Source organism: Numida meleagris, chromosome 4, assembly GCF_002078875.1.
Source record: "Numida meleagris isolate 19003 breed g44 Domestic line chromosome 4, NumMel1.0, whole genome shotgun sequence".
Taxonomy (NCBI): Eukaryota; Metazoa; Chordata; class Aves; order Galliformes; family Numididae; genus Numida; species Numida meleagris.
The window spans coordinates 66,286,970-66,302,735 of NC_034412.1; the positions used below are offsets into that span (position 1 = coordinate 66,286,970).

The window sequence follows — 15,766 nt, forward strand, 5'->3', positions numbered from 1 at the left end:
AAATAATTGTGCATGACCTGGGGAAATAGTCTAAAATTTTGCTTTTGTTGAATAAAGGCAGAGAGATACTAGATATTCATGTGAAACTGCTGGAATAATTGCTGAGCAAATACATCGGAGTACCACAGAGAGATGGCAGGTTTCCCAGCTGCTTGCAGCTAGTTCCACATGTTGACATTGGCAGGGAAACAAATGGCTGTGGGCTCAGCCAGCAGTGGGCACGGTGGCCTTCTACACTGCCATCATTTTTCTCTGTTATTTTTTCATGTATTGCTCTACACAAGCCTCATCCTCCACCTGCGACCTTCATATGTCAAGTTCTCTCTTGCAACTTTACCATAGCACCAAACTTCTCTTACAACGGTGAAAAGAGATCAGCTATTTCATGATGGACCAGCCATGAGCTATGAGGTACAAGTTGCTTTGGGTGGATTGTCTGAGGTCTAGCCAAGCTTGAATCTGAAAATTGTTTTGAGTGAAAGGTAGGTGAGTCTTGTTACTTGTCAGTATTTGGAAGGAAACTCTAGTCAAGATGAACTTTATGCGAATTCTGTTGAACATGCTGTACCTAGTAAAGATAAAACATCTGTAATGCCTGATCCTTGATGACATCTGTCTGCACTTGCAGTGAGAGGTACTGACAGGATAACATGCTAATGGCTGTGCCACATTTGAGTTATCACTCATCCCCATGCTCATGAAGATGAATGTCACCACTGAGCTCTGCAGTTGTGCACTTTTTCTATACTCAGTGTGCATTTCTGTGCCTCCAGCTGTTTCTGTGACAGTATTTACACAGCAGACATTCTGCAAAGGAATCTAGCCAGTGAAAATAAATAATATTTGATTTTTGTTTTTCTGAAGGTCTAAAAATTGCTTCAATTTTTGGTAGCTTTAAAATATTTTAAACACCTTTAATTTTAGGGACAAAGTAGTTCTCAGGCTATGACTTCATTCAAAAATCTAAGGGGGTCTAGTGGTGAAGTTTGAAGTAGATTCAGCAATAACGTAGTGTGAATTATTAATATTACTAATAACAAAGTCTTAGCAGTTTGAGTACCAAAGAAGCAAGTAGTGCAAAAGCTGCTAACATCCATTTGCAGTCCTATTTTGAAAGATAGTTACTATTTTTTGTTCACGATTAAATATTTTGATATTTCTGCAGTGATAAAAGGATATCATTTTTACGTATTTTGAAGCTGAAATTTGACTCCTTGAAACTTAGAAACGGAAATCTTCACTGTGCTGAAGAAGTTATTCTGATGTATTCTTCAGATGTAGTATTTACAGAAGAGTCTGTTGGCTAGAACCTAGAATTTTATATTTTGAAAAAATACTGAATGAGGAAAAAGAAAAGTGCGATCTGCTACATGAAGCTCAAGAACCTTATGATTAACACAGAGATATCATTTATCTTCAGAAGGGTTGGATATGTGATTCAGGTTCAGAAGGTGATCCTAATAAGATGTTTCCCCAATGTGAATCCTTTCCAGTCTTCTTTCTGTTGTTAGCAGTGATTACTGAAACTTGCATGTAATTGACCACTCGCATTCAAAAATTTGTGCTGCTGATGCCACAGTAATGGTGTAGGAATGAACAATGATCTCAGTTTCTGAAAAGAAGAGTGTTTTTGTCCAGGGACTCGAGATCTACAGTGTCAATGTTTTAAGTGTGTCTCTTGGAGGTTATCTTTGAGCATTTGGTTAGCTTATATACCCTATTATTTTCTTGTAAGTAATAAAGAGTGTCTTAAGCTTAAGTGCCACAATGCAAATAGCAGTAATAGTTTGTGATATAATTCTATGTCTCAGGGAGAAAAAAAAAAGAAGTTCAAGCAGAGGTACAGCTGATTTTGGAAAGCTTACTTTTGCTTTCAGATCTTATGCATAGCAGATGAGAATTCATCCAAATACTTTATAATTAGCTGCAGTTTGTGGTTGTGCGGTTCTTTGCTCCGTGTCATTGCTCACCACCTCTAAGCTTACATTTTATACAGCACGTTGCCAACTAATGACTCTTTGTTACTGCTAAATATTAACTAGTAATAAAACAAATTTACAGCAGTAAGAACGATCTATTTTAGCAGTATCTTGACATGACTTTTGTGATGAAAGACAACTCAAAACAGCAACATGCCTCTATCTACTCTGCTACTGCCTGAGCATAACCTATTTTCACTAGCACTCTTGAGTGGCTCTCAGTTACTGCTTTCATCAGAGGATGCTGTTATTTAGTGTAACATCTGAGCATTAATTAAGAGCATTCTTACTGTACTCAAGTAGGCAGTAATGTCCAAGATCATGTAGAAGAATACCCAAAGTATGAGTGCCTTACTGCTACAAACCTCTCTCCAGAGATGTTCAGAGAGGATGACGAAGATCAGAGTAGAGATGTCTCTATGAAGATGTGCATGTTCTGCCTTCCCTGTGGGTGATCCAGTTGGATGTTTCTCAAAGCATATCTTAACAGTAGTGGATTTTTTTTTGGAAGCTGGCTTTAGCGTATGCAGCTGATATGCTACCCCATAATTTTATTTCTACAGCTGAGACCTATCTTTATATGAAGTACTGATTCATACAGCAGTATTTCAATGTTATTACTGATAAATACAATGTTATAGTCAGAAGACAAAAAAAAGGCAAGCAAAATGAAATGTGTAATAAATTGGTAAAATTTCATTGGTCGTCTGTTGGTGTTTTAGGTAGTCCTTTGCATATGGTAAGTGTGATGTGCATGTATTTGTGCAAAAATGTGCTTATACCTAAAGGTATCCTTTAGCAAAAGGGAGTAGGGGTTTTCACAACTGCTGTTGCATCTGTTAAATTTCTAGAGACAGTGCATCTAAGGCTATGAGGTTGAAATTTAATATGTTTGTCAAACTCCTTATTTTACACTTCTGTACATACTGGGAGGCCTACTTCCAGTGAGTTGTTGAATCTTGCAGACTTTCGTAGCTGAAAAAAAAATTGCTCTATAATCATAGAATCACAGAATCACCGAGGTTGGAAAGGACCTACAAGATCATCCAGTCCAACCGTCCACCTACCACCAATAGTTCTCACTAAACCATGTCCCTCAACACAACATCCAGATGTTCTTTGAACACCCCCAGGGTTGGTGACTCCACCACCTCCCTGGGCAGCCCATTCCAGCACCTGACCACTCTTGGAAAAGTAGTATTTTCTAATGTCCAGCCTGAATGTCTTAATTTCTTAATAGATGCTCGTGTTTCTTAATTCCTTCAGCTTATAAGAAAATGTATGCTTCCTCTGAAGTTCATAGCTCCTGTACACGTTTATTCCTTGTCTTTCTGCTGTCGTCAAACATGCTGTAGCAATTTCCTGGTTTTGCACATGAGTTTGGGGTAAGGAATTTGGAAGTAATGAAGAGACTGCATTCTTATGGCTAAGGTTCTCTATCTTATTCTGTTATCTGGCAAAACTTCTTAAAAACCACACCATTCAGCTAAGAGACTTCTACAGCTATCTTGTTGGTCTGTTGAAATGTACTGCAGCTTCTGTCCAGTTCACATTCTTGGTGGTTTTGTTTTGTTTGTTTGTTTCCTTTTGTGGAAATCAACATCAGAGGTGGAAATGGAGACTTTCATGGCTGCCGAAGTTTCCCCGATACCAAGCTAAGGTGCAACTAGATACTGAAGCTGAATCTAGGAGCCTTGATCCTAGATCCTCTACTTTAAGCATACTGTATTAACCAGGTAGAAGAGTCTTCTTGTAAGAAATAAAAATATTGTAGTACACGATAACCTTCTCACCCCCCCCGCTCAGAACCTGACTGAGCCTCACCTCTATGCCTGGGAAGATCATGGAGCAGATCCTCCTAGAAGACATGTTAAGGCACATACGTGACAAGGAGGTGATATGAAACAGCCAGCATGGCTTCACCAAGGGCAGATCTTGCCTGACCAATCTGGTGGCCTTCTACGATGAAGTGATGGCATCGGTGGATGGGAGGAGGGCAATGAATGTCATCTACTTGGAATTCTCCAAAGCCTTTGACAGGGTCCCTCATCACATCCTTCTCTCTAAATTGGAGAGGTATGGATTTGAAGGATGGACTGTTTGGTGGGTTAAGAACTGGTTGGCTGGTCACAGCCAAAGGGTTGTGATAAATGGTTCTGTGTCAGGGTGGAGGCCGGTCACGAGTGGTGTCCCCCAAGGCTCAGTCCTGGGAACCGGTGCTCTTCAATGTCTTTATCAATGACATAGACGATGGAATCGAGTGCACCCTCAGCAAGTTTGCAGATGACACCAAGGTGAGCGGTGCAGTCGATACATTGGAAGGAAGGGAAGCCATCCAGAGGGACCTGGACAGGCTGGACAAGTGGGCCCACGAGAACCTAATGAGGTTCAACAAGGCCAAAGGCAAGGTGCTGCACTTGGGCCAGGGCAATCCCAGGTATGTATACAACCTGGGCGAAGAAGTACTTGAAAGCAGCCCTGCGGAGGGGGACTTGGGAGTCCTGGTGGACGAGAAGCTGGACATGAGCCAGCAGTGTGCGCTGGCAGCCCGGAGGGCCAACTATGTTCTGGGCTGCATTAAAAGAGGAGTGGTCAGCAGGGAGAGGGAGGTGGTGGTCTCCCTCTACTTGGCTCTTGTGAGGCCCCACCTGGAGTACTGTGTCCAGGCCTGGGGCCCCCAGCCCAGCACAAGAAGGACACAGAGCTCTTAGGGCGAGTACAGAGGAGGGCGACCAAGATGATCAGAGGGCTGGAGCACCTCTCCTATGAGGAAAGGTTGAGGGCTTGTTTAGTTTGGCGAGGAGAGGGCTCCGGGGAGACCTCATTGTGGCCTTCCGGTGCTTGAGGGGAGCGTATAAACAGGAAGGGGATTGATTGTTTGTGAGGGTGGATAGCGATAGGACAAGGGGGAATGGTTTTAAGCTGAGACAGGGGAGATTTAGGTTAGATATTAGGAGGAAGTTTTTCACACAGAGGGTGGTGACGCACTGGAACAGGTTGCCCAGGGAGGTTGTGGATGCCCCGTCCCTGGAGGCATTCAAGGCCAGACTGGACGTGGCTCTGGGCAGCCTGGTCTAGTGGTTGGCGACCCTGCACTTGGCAGGGGGGTTGAGACTCGATGATCTTTGAGGTCCTTTTCAACCCAGGCCATTCTATGATGATGATTCTATGATGAGTTGCTGTCAAGGCTCTCTAGTGCATTCCAGTCTTTGCATGGAAATACACATACAGGTCAGAGGGACCTGATTCAGAAGGTTGTGGTCAGTGGCACTGAGTCTCATTAGGTGTTGGATTAGGCGATCTCCAGAGGTCCCTGCCAACCCTTACGATTCTGTGATCAGTTTGTTACTTGATGTCCTCTGCTGCTCTGCCCCTTGGGTTTCTCAGTGTGGGGGTGCAAATGTGTTCCGTCTGCTGAACAAAGCATGAGATTTTCCTGTCAAAATGTAATGAAATAATGGTATTTTCACTTGACATTGATCATTATACTTTCTTCAAAACAATAAAAATGCTGAATATTATTTTTTTAGTTATTGTCCACTGTACAGGTAGAATGATAACTCAGAAAAATAACCAACTCTTATTTTTTTCTTTTACTGTATTCAGTGAAATGTGGTTGATTGTTGTTGATTTTTTTTTTTTTTAACATACCAGACTAGAGATATGATTGAAATAGTGTTATTTATTTTCTAATGGAAAATAAAAATTCTGGAAGCCTTAAAAAAAAAAAAAAAGAAAAATGTGTTGAATTGTGTTTACAACTTAAACTTTTAAGAAATTGAACAGTGTATTTGTTTAACATTTTCATATAGTGCACCCTTCTATTTATTCATAACTTTCATTTATTCACGAAACATTTACAATTTAAATAGCTGAAGTGAAAAAAATAATGTGCCTGGAATGAATTGAACAAGAATAATTTAGAGCCATTTGAGAATGGAAAATAAGAGTCCCCATCTTGAGTAATGCTAGTGCCTTGATGGAGTGGAGTGGGGAGGAAGGGAAGGTCAAATGCAATACAGGCTTAAAGCAGTTTCATGCTAAATGATAGTGCACAGGAGAAGAAAACAAGCAGTACCTGAAAGTATGCATTTCCTTGGATTTAAGGATTTATAATTCAGAAGTCAGCATAGTTAGTCTCTCTTTGTTAAGCAACAATTTGCATGAGTGACAAAAACCTAATTTTAGTTAACTATTCTGTTGTTCATATTGTTTATCCTCTGATGTTGATTAGCTTCTTTTTAAAAATATGAACATAATGGGAAACTGGTAAATATCAAGTATTCAGTATAAAATTTGCATGATTTTTTTTTTCAAAGGTTTTGTTCCTATGATTCTTTTTGAAGTGTTTGCAATAGCAAACCAGCTTCAAATCAGCTATGACTACTAAGCATGCAACAGGAGCCAGGAGTGTATGCTTGAGTACAGGTATGAAAAATCCTTAGCTGGTGACAAATGTAAATAACATACAAGCAGGCTTACACCCACCTAAAACACCCTTTACAAGCTCAGTTTTGCTGAGCTGTTAAGAAGAAACTGGCTTCTAACATGTTTACAGTTTTGGAGCTGACTTTAAAAATAGTAATGACAACAGTAAAAGAAAAAAAGTGGTCTCTGAAAAATAACCGATCATCATTATTTTTAAAATATTTTTATTTGTTCAAGGAAATCTAAATAAACGATATGATTTCAGTCTAAACTTGTGTTTACATCCAAGTAGATCAAGCAGGCCTTTAAGTAAAGCAAATAAACCACACAAAGGCTTTGTGGGTCCTTCCAGAAGATCACTTTTAGCAACTTAATCATAATTTTTAGTGCTTAAAGATAATGTACATTTCAAATTTATCTGACTTATTTAAATAGTAATTTTAAAAAATAGGGCTATGTGAACAAAAACGTAATAAAAATTGAATCGAATAATAGAGGAAGTCTTGCTTTGAAAGGACATTAAATATTATCTAGAAATTTGTAAAAAAAAAAAAAAAAAAAAGGCATAAAATTCGATGGTGCCCCATTTTTTTTATTTTTTTTTTACCTCCTCTCACAAGATGTCTGCTACTAGAGCATCTCAGTGAATCTCCAGTTGCTGCTGTAGGTTTCTTCCCTATAAGAATGTAAGGCCAATTCAACGGTTAGCGCATGTCAGGGTAGTTCTATTTAATAAATGAAGCTGTAATCTGAGGTTCTTTGCCAATGATTCTTAACTGTTTTTAAGGTTTTCGTACTTGCATTCTATTTTGGTAACTCTGTAATCTTATAAAACCTTCCAGATTTGTTTCTCTCCCTTATCAGTTCTGTTCCCTATTCAAGATCAACCATTTTAGAGGATGACAAATCTAATCTGGACTTGAATGCATGAAACATAAACTGTAATAATTAAATTGGAGGGAAAATATTTTCTGTGAAGGTTTAAGGCAGAGCGTACATTTATAGGTTTGGAAAGAGAAGTGTTTTCTGCTTACAGGATACATTCAGGACAGTTTTGTTTTAATTTTGTTACAGCGCTCTTGCCAAATTATTGTCAGTTGATTTTCTACAAGAGTTTAGAAACAGTGCTCTTTCGCTGGCAAACCCGCAGTGTATATATTTCAACGCTGAAGAAGTTTATAGAATTCATTAAAATGGCAATCCATATTCCTGCGTTGTATTTTGGAAGTAGATCATGTATGCTGTAAATGTTGTACTCCCACGTACTATTGTGTCCATACTGTTCATTATGGATGACATGTGTAATATTATTGATAATTTGTACACAGTGTCTTCTTTAAATGATGCCTTGGCATCCTAAAAAAAGCAGAACTGTACTCTGAAGCTCTGACAGCAATCTCATTGAATTTAACACTTCTGAGACTTAAATGAAAAGCTAATCTTTTTTTTTCCCCAGAAATAGTGTTGAGTGGTAACCATACTTAAGATATTACAAAACAAAATTCTACTGTTTTATGTCTCATCACAATTACATCACATATGATGATTTTTAAATTGAAATAGTCAAAATGTACATATTTTCCCCAAAGCAACATTATCTTGTTTACTGTAGCGATAGGAGCAGTGTTTTAACAAACTTATAGCAAAGAAATGCTTGCCTGAAATAATCCAGAACTGGGTAAATGATAGTTATGTAGTTATGGGTCTAAGTCTTTGTTAAAGAAGGGGTAGGATTGTTTAGATAAATGTTTCTAAACTTTTTTTTAAGTATTTCCTGAATGCATAATTCTATTCTTAGTGTAACTTTAAAGTCTTGTTCACTGAACTTTAATGTCATAATAAACATTTCATTTTGTTTCATTTTGTTTTAGTCCTAATTAGCCAATTCAGATATCTCTAAATGAATTAGATACCACAGGACTTCGTCATCTGCAGTCCCTGCCATGATTTCTGTAGAATTGCCCATATTCAAAAGTATTGCTTGAGTCACCTTCTATGGCAGAAGAGTGCAAGAGTTAGAACTCAGATGCATGCTCTGCAACCAAATGGTGCTACTATTTAGCATCACGTAACCAACCAGTAAGGACTCTCAGCCCCATTTCATAAATACTGTACGGCTGTGTCCACACTGGTAAATAGTGCTCCCAGAAGAAGAGGATTTGTGGGGACTGGCAGTAGACATTAAGCAACTGAGTGCCATGCAGCATATATTGAGAGGAGGCTTATTTTGGACTCACTCTAGCCTTGTTCTGTGGCTTTTGCAGGTGGAGCACATTAGGTGTGATCCTGAAGCACCTGTTCTGCTTCAGTTTAATCTGAAAGGTTTTGGTATTCCAGGGCTAGTTGGTGAGTTGAAACCAAGCATGGTAAATAGGGATAATGAGATGGTATTTTTTTTATCCTAAGTAAATATTAATGTAATCTTGCTCTAAGGCATAGCTGTTGATGTAAATGGCAGTCATCCCCTTTATCTTAACTTTAGGGGTTTGGGTTTATCCTGTGCTTTGTTTTCTTTTGTGTCAACGGATGTTTTTAGGCAACTGTAAGGCAAAGCAGGCTAGGGTTATAATCAGAATGGTACGCGTTGCTGCAGTGTGTACAAGTAGCTGTATAGTAGAGATGTGAAGGGCTGCTGCTTTTGTCAGCCATGAATTTTTGTTGTTCTTAAGTTTGTGTAGTTATAGAAGTAATCTGCAATAAATGGAAGATGATGGATGGTCAGTATAAGCTTCAGAGGAGGAAATGTAAGACTGTATGTTATTTCACATCTGTGCCAAATGTGATTAGATGTGCTAAATGTGCTAAATAACTGACATGGGTTGGCTTGTTAAACTCTGGAATATTCAGTAGTATTGAATGTACATACAAAGAAGACACTGGTAGGTTGTTTTCTTTTTTTTTTAGACTTTTGTTGTTCTGAATATTGAAGAGAAATGTAAAGAACTTGGTTATATAGATTCTGTAAAACAAAGAGGGGCTCAGTTGTGTTAAAATCAGGATGCTTTGTAATTGTGTAATCCAGTCCTATCTCCCTCAGTGACTACATTTGAACAATACAAATTCTCTGACTGTAATGAGATAGGGTTTAATTCAGTTTCCATAATGGTTTGAGAAGGATTTGTTTTCATTTTCTGTACCTTTCTAATAATGTATGGAAGGTAGGTTGCTTGAAGTGCTGAAACTACCAGTGAGATATCTTGCTTCCAGTTTACATAGCTATAGTTAGCCAATTTCTATCCAACAGTGAGAATGTATGTCAGTGACAATGAAGCAGAGTTTGTCAGTATGATTTTTGAAATCCTTTTGCAAGAACCTGAGAATACAGAACATGAAAGTGATTTATTCCCAGGAAGTAGCCCATTTGGTCAAAGGTAGTAGTAGAGAGGTTAAACATTTCTTTAATGGCTATCCACTAGAGGAGGACCCAATGCTGATACCCAGAGAACTTCCCAATTGGGTCCTATTTTAGGATCAGTAATAAGTTGAGAATTTGTATTCTGCAAGCCAAGAACATAATTGCATGCATTGTACTAAGGAGATAAGCTTCCTGGAAAAACGTCTTTTGAATCTCAAGTAAGCTTTATGAGTAGCTGCCATTGCAGTTGTTTTTGCAGTATTGTTGATGAAATGTGGAAAGTCAGACTCACACTCGTACAACTAACTTAATTTCTTTCTGTCTAATGGGCAGAAATAAAAATAGTTTGTTTAATAGCTGTGTCTAGAATTCTTGTCTTAAGGCAGTAGAGGGGAAGCTGAGGTAGGTTTAATATAGAGAAATCTGCTTTCTGTTGAGGTTGTTGCTGAACATATTAGAAATTGTTTAATTTAGCTTGGTTTGTAACTCACTGTTTTGTTATTGCTCATTTTATGAGGCTATAAATTTATTTAACTATTTTCCATCTCATTTACTTCTTTATTTCCCTAATGAACTTCCTTTGTTGCTATGAATGTTCAAAAGGCCAGTACAAAAATATAAAGTGCTTGTCCAAGGCTGCTTAGAGATTTATTTTATGTTGTGGATATTTTTTGTTTGTCTGGTTTGTTTTGTTTAGTTGGTGACCGTCACTTTTGTCAGAAGAGGACAAAAGAAAATAACTGGAACTAGAGGAGATTGTTTACTACAGCCTGGTAGCTTGAAGACATATTATATACTTAATAGAGACCATTTCTTACAGTTTTTCTAATTTCTGGATGAACGCTAAATGAGATACATTTAATAAAAAATAAATTCAAACCAGACTGCAAAAACAGGTGAAGATCAAGCTGTTTGGTTGTTTGGTTTTTTTTGTTTTTGTTTTTTTTTAAATGGAGTTGTAGAAATCCTCATTGGGTTCTCTGCTGTCTCGGGGCAAAGGTAATGTAGTCTTAAAAACCTAAACCAGCGTTGGCTCTGACCGCACTGAGACAGTTCTACCAGACAGATTTCCTGTGGCAGTGATAGTCTGTAGTTTAGGAGCTGCTGGGATGTCATCTGTGGTTAATTCTGTGTATGTGATAGATTACAAATGCAAGGAGCACAGCATTCTGCTGAAAATGTTACTGCTTGCAAGATCAGTGCTTTCTGTTTTGTTGTAATAGTTGTTATGTGCACCATTTGCTGGGGATACTTTCTCCTGTGATAGGACTAAAGGTACTGGATTTCATGCAGCTGTTTCCTTTTAAGCTAATATCTGCAGAGCAGGTTTTCCATTCTCAATTTCTTACTTGGATGGAATTAAAAAATACTAATTTGAGAGAAAGTGGAGTGACAGTGGAATCAAACATGGCAGGAAAAAAAAACAACAGAAGGCAGAAGAAAAAGCAAAGACATTTAATTTAAATAAGGAGAGTTTAAATGTGACCATAAATCCAAAAAACAGTGGAGGAAGTCAAGATAGGCACATCTAGAGAGATCCTGGTAGATGATGGAAGGAACACCGGCAATAGTAAAAAATAAAAGGACAATTCTTGGTTGTGGTCATGGTTTGTAGCAGTAATAACATCAGTTTATACAAACTTAATGGAGCTTGTCCAGATTTTCTTGTGGCCTTTAGAAGTTGTTTCACAGGCCCCTGGGAAAAAAAAAAAAAAGGTAATGTATTAATTCAGCTCTTCATACTACATTGTTATATTTTGGTCTTCACAATTTGTTACTGTCTACAGCAATTCTGAGTTATTTAATTATGTTCTGCTAAAATGTACAAATGGTGTAATTTGCTGTCCAGGAAGTGACTCTAATCGCACACAGTTTTGCCTCAGTTGGGTGGCAGAGAAAGAGATGTACCTAGAAAGGATTGAGAGATTTGAGCTCTGAGTTACGTATTCCATGTTCCAATTTAGTCTCATTCATTACAAGTAAGAACACCTGTCTAACAGAAGGTATTCAGCTCTGGATGGACAAGGCTCCAGCAGGGGAAAATGCAGTGCTAATCATTATAGTGGTGTACACAGTATTACATATTCAAAGCACAGATCACATAAAAAAGGCTCAAAACAGGAGATAAGGCCAAATCACTCCTCAGGGCACAGTGAGGTCTGCAGAGGGATCTGGAAACAGCTCGTGGGGCATAATGTCAGCTTTGTCAGGCTTGATGGTCAGGCACCTCTGTAGTTGAGGTCTAGGTCAGGTCTGTGCTGTGGAACAGACATCAGGAACTTACGTGGCTGTGTGTTTCCTGTTGTCACTGCAGGAAAGGTCAGTGAAGTTGCTTTGTAGAGAAAGACAAGATCGAGCTGAAGTTCATCCCATCCAATTTGTAGAAAAATTGCTGTGTTGAACTCCTGACTTCACTGAACTTAGAAAAATGATGAAGACAAGAGGCCTAATTTTATACAGCTAGAACAAGTATTTGTTCTCACAAACAACTTAGCAATTAGCAGTGGAAGGTGCATAAATGATGAAAATGTTCTTATTACATTCTAGTTAGTAGGCATTTGAGAATACAAGTGCAGCCACTCTGCTGGCTAATATAGCGACAGCAGGAATGTCCCATGCTTTAAGATAATTGCTTTAATTGAAACAGGTGTGCCACAGTGCTGCAGCAATTTAAGCACTTCATGATCTCACTCTAAAGTTTACAAGCAGGCTTTTATAATTTTCATTTCCATTAGTGGAAAGTCTCTGAGAAGCAACATGACTTACTTGAAAATATTTTCCATTATGTGCAAGTATTTCTAAAGTGCTCTGTGCTATCCTTCTGACGATGAATCCATTTTGGCTTGCTTCAGTGGATTTGCCTTGCAGAATTCCAGCAACTGAGAACTAGAGGTGCGTTTTTGAGATGCATTTACTGGATGTGTGTCAGGTGAGCCGACTGGGAAAATCAATGCACTCGAGGTGGGTGAGGGGTGCATCATTATGCCAAGGCCACTGATTAGGACTGAATAAAACGTTCTTATTCTGCTTCCAAATGTTCAATTGCAGGAATTCTTCAGATTGGAACGTTTTTTTCTTATTTCCTTACTATATGTAATTTTAAGTGATCAGGGCAAACAGTACAAAGAGATGAATGGATACATTTTTCTGAAAAGATTGTGTAGGGGCCAAGAAACCGAACGTCTTTTGTTTCTAGAGTGAAGCTAGATGTACTTGGTGTGTGTGCTCCTCGTTCTCTCTACAACCCTAATGGAAATGACTTCCTAAGAAGAAATGTTTTGCAAATCACTGCACAAAGATGGAAAGTCTGAGCCTCTTCTGCTTCTCATGCTGCATTTTTGTGATTGTGTCATGACGCTTGACTATACCCCTGGTTTTATCTTGCAGTCTGAAAGGAAGGTGGGGGAAGAGGAGGAGGAGAAGTAGCAGCAGTGCCTTAGAGAAGGAAAAAGAGAACTGCTAGAGTTTGAAAAGTATCTGTACAGAGTCCGTTCAGACTCTGCAGATGAAAAGGGCATGTTTCCGTGGAATGGGACTTCAGAGGGAGTGTTGTTTGTTCACCACGGGCGACGTTCAATTTTGACAGGGAAATAAGAAGGTTAAGATGTGTAAAAACCTGATCGGTTAAGTGACGTTAACATCTAGGCTCTTATATATCCCTACCCTGGGCCTTCTTGTCAGGAAAAAAATAGTTCTTTCCCCCCAGAATTTTAGTGTGGGAAGAGACCTCTGGTAATCTTGGAGAGTGTAGTATACTATTCACAAAAAATTAATGGCGAGACAATACCAATGGATACCTATGTTGTCCTGATTTTTAATCAATGGGGAAAGTAACAATTTCCAAGAATTTCCACTCTGTTTTACCACTTACCTTTTGAGATATTTAGGAATTCTGTGCGTTTTAACAAATTTTTGCCAATGAACAACAGCTTGTTACATGCCAACAGAAATTATACCCTTCTTTCCCAAACATCTTTAAAGCTGCCATTTCAAACAAACAAACCCTCCCCATCCCCAGGTGAGGGCAGCTGTTACAGGAAGAGATAAAGGGATGAATGTTCTTCTTTCTCGAGCAGTTTATCCCCTCCTTTCTGAACAGAAAATGTTTGAGAATGATTTGCAAGGGTTCACTCAGATCAAAAGCTAATGTGGTTGAGGCAAGGGTTATAAACAGGCTTGAATTTCTTTTTCTTTCTTTCTTTCTTTCTTTTTTTTTTTTTTCTGTTTTGTTTCTTGGATTTGTGGGGAGTTGACTGTGAGAAGTTGCTGGTGTGACTGCGTGAATTCCTTGGCTGAGCAACACGGAGTGACTTTGTTTTGATCTAGTACTCTAACTTGAACGTACTGTGGGTGACGTGAGAAGTACAGTGATGCATCTTTTGGTTAAAACTTGAGTACATGATGGTGATCGTGTGATACTTTCTCTTACCAAAATACCCAGTTTTTAAACCCCAGCCGAACTGAAACCAGCCTTATTTAGGTCAAACAAAATGTTAATTCTGTTTTCCTGGAAATAAATATGATTGCTTTTCTGAATGTAGTGGTGTTATTATCACACATTAAAATAACAAAGTACTTCATGCTCAGTTGTAAGCAAACACTTCTACAAGATTGCAAAACTTTAAACACTTCAGTTAATAAATCTAGTAATAGCCACTGGCCATAAGGTTTTGCTTCCTCACCTTTGCCTTGCTGATGTGCATTGCAAACTTCTGGAGATTTCCTTTCACTTTCAGTCATACTTGTCTTTTTTCCCCCTTCTGTAATATATCTTTTAATTGCTGTAAAAAAGACTTGCTTCTGCCTTGCACGTGTGCCAGTAATTGATTCCTGCTTTGGTTGCAGTAATCTGCAAAGATGCTCTCATCTCTTCTGGTTCTCATAAGATGGAACAGGTCTTTTCAAAGAAGTCTTCAGATAGCATGTTTTGTGAGACTAGTTTTTTGTCATCTACACATCAGTAACTAGAGAATGGTTTTGCTTGTCAGAAGAACCATTCCATGCTATGGATGGTTGCATAAATTCTCTTAGTGTTTCTCAGTATTCAACTAATAATACACTTTATTTCTCCCTTTGAGTCAGTTTCCAAGTAGCAGTAGTTGAAGCATGGCTTAATTTTGTCAGGATATGATAGTTTCCATTACATTAACTTCCAGGGGAATGAAGTTCATCTCAACTTGCATTGTATTCCGAATGCAGTAACTTCAAAGAAATATTCACTGAGAGACAAAAATAATGAAGGAGAAAAAGCTCTAGTTGAAAAGTTAAGAAATGTTACTATGTATTCAGTATGGGGTTGTGTTGCATTAAAGCTAAATTTCAGCTTGCATTGTTTCACATGAAAAATGATGTTTTGAAGATGAATTTGAGTTGGGCTGTGGTTTTGAAGTAAGTTGTGTTCTAGCAATTACATTGTAGTGAAATTTCTAAAGGTGAAACACTGTAACAGGAACATTTAAGGCACGTGAAGTAGATTTTAGGAGACTTTGTAACCATGCTTAGAGTAAACTTTGGAAACATGAAGTCCTGCAAGCATTTTGAAATAGTGATATTTTCCTTTTTTATATGGTTTTGAGCAAGTAATATGTAGTTACTGCATTTAATATCAAAGTTGATTTTGAAGGATATTTTAATAACAGATCAGTGACTGGAAAAATATTCATGCATATAACTGAGAAAGTTTGATTTGCCACAAGTAACTTAATGGCGCTAGTTAAAATCTTCAGACCAATAAGCGTTGTGCCAAATGGCAGTGTAAAATTTGTCTTTCCTCTACAGTACGACTCTTCCCTTTCTATGTAGGTGGAAAAGACGTGAAATATAGCAGCTGTATTAAAGTTTTATGAGATACTGTAGAGCCTTTCATTTATCACGTGTGGTATAGATACATTTCACTTCATTTTATACAAATAAAGCATTATTTCTCATTTCTCAGATAAAAAAATCAATATTGTTTAAAAGTACAACTGAACCTTCAACATATATCTCAAAAGTTCTTTCTCAT

General features: G+C 38.2%; 1 protein-coding gene across 3 annotated transcripts in view; it reads left to right on the forward strand.

Annotated features, from left to right (window-relative positions):
• BANK1 (B-cell scaffold protein with ankyrin repeats 1) overlaps positions 1-15,766 on the forward strand; it is a 142,118-nt gene that overhangs the window by 3,096 nt on the left and 123,256 nt on the right. For 2 of the 3 annotated variants that reach the window (XM_021396058.1, XM_021396060.1), the window contains exon 1: positions 6,344-6,407. The exons of the other annotated variant lie outside the window; for it this stretch is intronic. In XM_021396058.1, the coding sequence (XP_021251733.1) occupies positions 6,359-6,407 (49 nt within the window). In that variant the 5' untranslated portion in view covers positions 6,344-6,358. Of the gene's footprint in view, positions 1-6,343; positions 6,408-15,766 lie in introns of those variants that run through there. 3 annotated transcript variants of the gene reach the window in all.